The sequence below is a fragment of the Sardina pilchardus genome, chromosome 17 (genome assembly GCF_963854185.1).
Source record: "Sardina pilchardus chromosome 17, fSarPil1.1, whole genome shotgun sequence".
NCBI classification, from domain to species: Eukaryota; Metazoa; Chordata; class Actinopteri; order Clupeiformes; family Clupeidae; genus Sardina; species Sardina pilchardus.
In genome coordinates this window covers 31,252,331-31,259,830 of record NC_085010.1, presented here as the reverse complement: position 1 = coordinate 31,259,830, position 7,500 = coordinate 31,252,331, and the positions used below count along the sequence as shown (strand labels likewise).

Sequence of the window (7,500 nt, the reverse complement as noted above, 5' to 3'; positions counted from 1 at the left end):
GTGTCACAGCCAGCAGGACCAATCAAACGGCAGCGCATGAGGGAGCGTTTGGGGTGTGAGTGAGAACGGGGAACATTACGTGGGCATTACGTGGGCATTACGTGGGCACTACGGGGAACATAAACAAAAAACACCGGATTTGAGCTGCGCCTTGTATTTTAGTCCTTCAAAGTCTCTGGTGCGGTGGTCATAAAAAGGTTATGAGCAGACAGAGAGAACTCGCACTCAGAAAGACAACAGTCAAAAAAGAAGGGTTTGGCTTTAAACCACTTGTATTTTTCTATTTTTTTAAAACATTTTTGAGGCTTTTTTTCTCACAAGTGCAAAAAGTGCAAAAAAAGTGCAGAAGTGCTGTGCAAACGTTTCAGTGCAAATGGGGAACGCATGAATGCATTACGGGGAACATTACATGGGCATTACATGGGCATTACGGGGGCATTACGGGGAACATTACGACCAACGCCATCTCCACTTATATACATTATCTCCCTCAACAATGGAATTCTCTTCTCTGATTGGCTGATGAGGTGGCCATTAACTTCGTATAACCTGCTACCTTTGAAGTAGTTCCAGTGTGTTGCCCGTATCACACTTGACGAGTTGTAAATAGTGCTCACTGGCTTCACTACTAGATTTAAGGTGTACACACACAGGGTGAGAATGCTACTACATATGTATTCAGGCTTTCGCTCAAAGACCTTCTTCAGGAACAGCTCCCAAAGTGAGTGTGAGTGCTTCAACCACAGAAAGTGAAATTGAAGCATGTTACACACCAAGAACACACATTAAATCATATTTCAATACAAGAACCACAACGGTATTTCAATACAAAACAACACTGGCTCAAATGAACACAACATTAATCTATGGATGTTTATTACCTCAAAGATTCAATGGTCAATAATTAACTCTATTTTTTAGCCAGCCACGGTTCCTTTTTGAACCAGTAGTGTATGAACAAGTAGCATGCTAGCCATGGTGCTCTAATGTAAAAAAGACTAAGGTCTGGACCTTGTTTCTTGTCATTTTATCTAGCTTCTCAGGCTGGCTGTGAAAAGTTTTGTGAACTAACTTCTAAAACACAACGAAATAGTCTACAACGCTGTGAAAGGTTTTACTGAATTAACTTCTAAAACACCACGGAATAGTCTACAGCGCTGTGAAAGGTTTTACTGAATTAACTTCTAAAACACAACAAAATAGTCTACAACGCTGTGAAAGGTTTTACTGAATTAACTTCTAAAACACCACGGAATAGTCTACAGCGCTGTGAGTGAAGCTTTGTTTGTGTGTCAGCTTACTGTAGCTTTGAACATTCCTCTGGGCAAGAAACAGCTACAGTAGCTCTTCATAGTAACACTGACCTACTGTAAGTCATCAGCCTGACAACACACATCAGCCTGCTAATGAAGACTGCTTTGATTCACACAATGTGAATCCCCAGGCATTATCGCCTTGGATATAATGTGTGTGTGTGTGTGTGTGTGTGTGTGTGTGTGTGTGTGTGTGTGTGTGTGAGGGGGGAGGGGGTTGTGAATGGTGTCAAACACAGCTGGTAGTGTGTTCTTAGACTTGAAGGTGCATCCTTAATCCTGAGCTGACATGCACTGATAGACACGCACACGGGAGAATAGACACACTCACACTCACACTCTCTCTCTCACACACACACACACACACACACACACACTGGAGACTGGACACACACACAGGAGAATGGACTCAAGCTGCTGATATAAAAGACCTAAGGGGTATAATAGTTGCAGTGTTAGAAGGTCAGACCTAAAGGTGACCTTTGACACTGTGAATATGAGGTACTTCTGTGAAGTAGTGTGTGTGTGCCCAAATGTAGAGGCGTGCTACAGGAAGAGTGTAAATGTGTGTGTGTGTGTGTGTGTGTGTGTGTGTGTAGAGGTGTGCTTCAGGAGCAGTGTAAATGTGTATGTGTGTGTGTGTGTGTGTGTGTGTGTGTGTGTGTGTGTGTGTGTGTATGTGCCCAAATGTAGAGGCGTGCTTCAGGAAGAGTGTAAGCTGCAAGGTCGGCGGGATAATCCACTTTCACACACAAAGCAGCGCGGACACCACAGGCTCATGCTTCTAGATCAGTCGGAGAGGCCAACAGTCACACGCACACACACACACACACACACACACACACACACACACTCGCAGGCATCAGATTATGCCAGCCTTTGTTATTATATGAATGCCTGTAGAATGTTCCAGCCTTGTCCTTGTTTCTGACTCTACAGCTATCAAGCTAACGCCAGAGTAGGCTAACAGAGAGCGAGGGAGAGAGAAAGAAGGAGAGAGAGAGAGAGAGAGAGAGACACACACACACAGTGGTGAGTGAAGAAAGGGAGAGAGAGGAAGAAAGGATCAGACTGAGAGAGAGGGAGGGAGAGGGAGAGAGAGAGAGAGAGAGAGAGAGAGAGGGTTCATTTGCATCTACCCAGGAGGGACGGATATGGTCCATTAGCATTAGCATTAGCATCTCTGTGTAGTGAGGGCTTCACACACTTGAGACAGTCCAGTATTCACACCAACACACACACACACTCACACTGACCACACACACACACACCCCTCTGAGACAGTCCAGTATTCACACCAACACACACTCACACTGATCACACACACAGCCACAAGAAACACATAGGTCTCAGCTCACTGTGAATAAAAAACCTGAGAGAGGAACTACAACTCATCAGAGAAGAGAAAAGCACAAACATAACCACACCAAGGGGTGAGAAGGGGTTAAGAATGTTGATCTGGTTGTTTTCAACACACTGAGTGCCAAAAACGCAATATTGCGCTTTCAGCTTTTTAAGAAAATAGAGTAGAATAGAAAATAGACACTCCAATAAACCTTATCTGTGATTTTGGGAACTCTATGATGAATAGAACTGAGATAGATGTCAATCGAAAACTCATGAAAACAAACGATCTGGACATTTGTCAAAACATTGAAAAACATTCAATGTTTTTCAATTCAAAAAACATTGTTCTCAAAATGAAACTAAGCGTTTGATGTTTGCCGCTTTGGGTCGAATGAGTGACACATGCACGTCAGGTCAAACCTAGATCACTTCCCGGAAACTTAACAGGCATATCATGAAACAGGCATATCATGAAAAACTCGATATCTCCATTTCTAGAAAGCAAATAGCGATTTCGATGAAAACCAGCCACTGTTTAGCTGATTTCTCAGGAACAGAGGCACATAGAAATACACAGTTTGGCATTAAAATGAAAGGAGCTAGCGGTTAGCTTTAGCGGCCTGCTGGCTTTAAAATGAGAGGAGCTAGCAGTTAGCTTTAGCGGCCTGCTGGCTTTAAAATGAGAGGAGCTAGCGGTTAGCTTTAGCAGCCTGCTGGCATTAAAATGAGAGGAGCTAGCGGTTAGCTTTAGCGACCTGTTGCCATTAAAATGAGAGGAGCTAGCGGTTAGCTTTAGCAGCCTGCTGGCATTAAAATGAGAGGTGTGTCCCAGGGACAGTCTCCTGAAGCACCCCGCTGTCCGAACCAGCAGGTATTAATAATTCCACTGTTCCAAGGTCAGCATGTCTGTGTCTGTGTGTGTGTGTGTGTGTGTGTGTGTATGTGTATGTGTGTGTATGCATCTTTGTGTGTGTGTGTGTGTGTGTGTCTCTCTCTGCGTGTCTTTGAGTGTGTGTGTGTGTGCGTCTGTGTGTGTTATTAATTCCACTGTTCGGAGGTCGCCAGGTGGTGGATTTCCTCGAGGATAATCCCACACTCTAGGTGCGGCACTGTGAGCTTTGGGGAGTCCTGAACACACACACACACACACAGACACACAGACACACAGACACACACACACACACAGACACACACAGACACACACACACACACACACACACACACACACACACACACACATACAAATACCAGGGTGATAAATGATTGATTGGGAAGTAGCTGTCCGGGCTTGATTTAAGGCTGATTAATGTCTTTTGAACATGCAGTCATATTGAGATGGATGATGAGACACAGATGCTATTTTGATGGGTTTGTTTGACAAAGAGCACACGTCAACAGCCTGAACAAACAGACGATAAAATAATCTTCTAAAGCATGTGACCCAAACAGGGAGCGCACATCTCGACATTCAATAAACCTTTATGACAGTTTCCCCAATCGCTAATTAATAGTCAATAAACATTTATGACACTTTCCCCATTTGTTAATAAATATTCAATAAACCTAGTTTCCACAATCATTAAGTAACATGTAATAAACCTTTATGAAAGTTTCCCCAATCGATTATTAATCTCACAGCGCCGTAGGTCAACGTCTTTATGACAGTTAAACAGAGAGGAGAGAGGGAGAGAGAGAGAATGAGAGAGAGAGTGACAGAGAGAGACAGAATGAGAGAGGGAGGAATAGAGAGAAGAGAGATGGAGAGATACAGAGAGGGGGGTGAGGGAGAAAAGAGAGCAATAGGGAGAGGGAGAGGGTGAATGAGAAGAGAATGAGAAAGAAAGAGAGCGACAGAGAGACAGAATGAAAAATGAAAGATAGAGAGTTCTGGAGAGAGGAGCTCCACTGTATCTGTGATCTCTGGAGAGTCTGGACGGCTAACGGCTAATGGCTAACAGCTAAAAGCTAACGGCTACAGGCTAATGGATAATGGCTACAGGCTAACCGCCTGTCAAACTGGAGCTCTTTACGGTAGCCCACACTTCACCATGTGGAGACACGGCTAAGAGACAGGGCCCCCGGGGGAGCACACACCAGCACTGCTATACTCACACACACACACACACACACACACACACACACACACACACACACACACACACATTCATTTCAGGTGTCAGCACTGAACATGGCGCTGACATGGTGCAATCAATGGAGCAGAATAACAAGACAGGAGATGGATTTACTTACTCTACAGTGTAATACACACACACACACACACACACACACACACACACACACTGCCTATTCCCTGGAGATACACATCCTGTCTAGGTTCCAACCGTGGGGACTGTGCTGGATAGCACGAGAAGTACACACAAACATTTATGTCCCTAAACCCTGTGTTTAGTGTGAAATTAGTGTTATTGCAACTATAAATGTTATTATTACTGCATTATATCATTACTATCATTATTATCATCATTATTATTATTATTATTATTATTATTACTGTATTACCATCATTATTATTATTATTATTATTATTATTATTAATTACTACCAGTGAGCAGCTGTGAACTCAGACATTAGGGGCGTGGCTTACCTTCTGCAGGAGGAGGACCCCGGAGTATCTGTTCGTCATGGCAACAAGCTGCCGCCCAAGAGTGTTTGCCCAATCCTGCACCCTGTTCACACACACATAGAGTACAGTCAGAGTGTGTCTTTGTGTGTGTGCGTGTGTGCTTGTGTGTGTGTCAAGGCCTATAGAGTACAGTCAGTGTGTGTGTGTGTGTGTGTGTCAAGGCGACGAGCAAGGGTGTTGGCCCAATCCTTCACACAATCACATACCTGTACATGATGTGTGTGTGTCTGTATACAGTCAGACTGATTCACACTCAGGAAGAAAAGGAACAAGGAAATTGTGTGTGTGTGTGTGTGTGTGTGTTTCTAGTGTGTGTGTGGTGTGTTTTCAGCAGATGGCAGTGCCAGGGGAGGTGAGCTGTAGCTGCATAATCACGCAAGCAGTTATGGTGGAATCATTCTCTGTGTGTCTTTGTAGAAGTGTTTGTGCATATGGTACGTGTGTCTACACATAAATGTGTGTGTGTGTGTGTGTGTGTGTGGGAGAGAGAGTTCATACGGGTGGAGTAGTAGATGCCATTGTGCCTACATAATGGAGCAATATGACTTAGTAAGAGAGAGTGCGTGTGTGTGTGTGTGTGTGTGTGTGCATGGCTGAGTGAGAGTGTGTGTGTGTGTGTAAAGGATGTTTGTATGTTTGTGGTTTAGCTGTGACGCAGAACACGTGAAGTGTATGAGTATATGGATATGTGTGTGTGTGTGTGTGTGTGAGAGAGAGAGATATTATGAGTGAAAGAGTATGAGTGCGATATGAAAGTATATGGTATACTGAGTATACTGTGTGTGTGTGTGTGTGTGTGTACCAGATGGTACGCAGCTCACTTTTCTGGTGAGTGATGTTTGCATTAATCTTCCACAAAACGCAGAGGGACCTTCAACAGCAGGACTGGACCACTTTACACTGACAGCTCTAGGGCCCCCACGGTGTGTGTGTGTGTGTGTGTGTGTGTGTGTGTGTGTGTGTGTGTGTGTGTGTGTGTGTGTGTGTGTGTCTATAGGGAGGGGAGGGGCCTGGTGCTGTATAGGAGATTAATGAGGATGGGATTTACTGTGACACTGTACAGTTGCCCGGGATGCTCCACGCTAAAGGATAAGTCCTCACACACACACACACACACACACACACACACACACACACACACACACACACACACACACACATGAAACAGTGAGCTGCATAGTCACAACGGCTCCACGTCATCATCCATCCATTTGCAAATGATGTGTTAAAGTGAACATATAAGCGAGGAGTCAATGTGTGTGTGTGTGTGTGTGTGTGTGTGTGTGTGTAACCTACTTAACCCATTTGTCCTGAAACCTGGTAACCTAAAAGTAGGCGTGTAGCCTATGATGCTAGCATCTCATACACCACCAGAAAACAGCATACTGTAGCCTATGATGCTAGCGTCTCATACAGCATCAGAAAACAGCATACTGTAGCCTATGATGCTAGTGTTACTTATGAGGCAAAAGTGGGCTTCACAGTTTACAATCTTCCCAAGATTTTTAATCACTTATCCCCATATTTTCAAAGCTAAACGTTGCCAGTTATGGTGTAAGTATGTGTGTGTGTGTGTGTGTGTGTGTGTGTGTGTGTGTGTGTGTGTGTGTGTGTGTGTGTGTGTGTAAGTGCCTGAGTGTCTGTGTGTATACGGTGACCACACAATCCCGATTTTGAGTTGCGTGTCCCAAGTCCCAACATGTCTTGGTTTTCACCAACCTCTATTAAAGTGTGTCTTCATTATAGCCCGATCATTACCTAAACACATGTCGAGACACTAGCATAAAGGGTCCGACATATGATTTTGAAAATGTGTGTGTGTGTGTGTGAGTGACTGGGTGTGTGTGTGTGAGAGTGGGTGTCAGTCAATCGCAACAGTCTGCATAATCTTTGCAGCCAACGTTACATTGATAAACATTGTTTTAATGCCTCGTTTTAACGGTTAGGCTATGCTACGTCAATGCATTCTCAATAACCTAATGTTTTCATGCATGTCTGGATAATAAGTGAGTAATGTTTTTAGACCCTAATCTCTGGCTGAAAGTACACAGAACTTGTGCGTTTAGATAACAATACTTAAGAGATGTTCCACGGGGTGAACCTGTGCGTTTAGATAACAATACTTAAGAGATGTTCCAGGGGGTGAACTTGTGCGTTTAGATAACAATTAAGAGATGTTCCAGGGGGTGACACCCC

The 7,500-nt window shown here is 44.0% G+C and overlaps 1 protein-coding gene across 1 annotated transcript in view; it reads right to left on the bottom strand.

Annotated features, from left to right (window-relative positions):
* Positions 1–7,500, bottom strand: part of LOC134062060 (voltage-dependent calcium channel subunit alpha-2/delta-4-like) — a 27,262-nt gene that overhangs the window by 15,262 nt on the left and 4,500 nt on the right. The window contains exon 2 of the mRNA XM_062517931.1: positions 5,266–5,347. Within this exon, the coding sequence (XP_062373915.1) occupies positions 5,266–5,347 (82 nt within the window). The remainder of the gene's footprint in view (positions 1–5,265; positions 5,348–7,500) is intronic.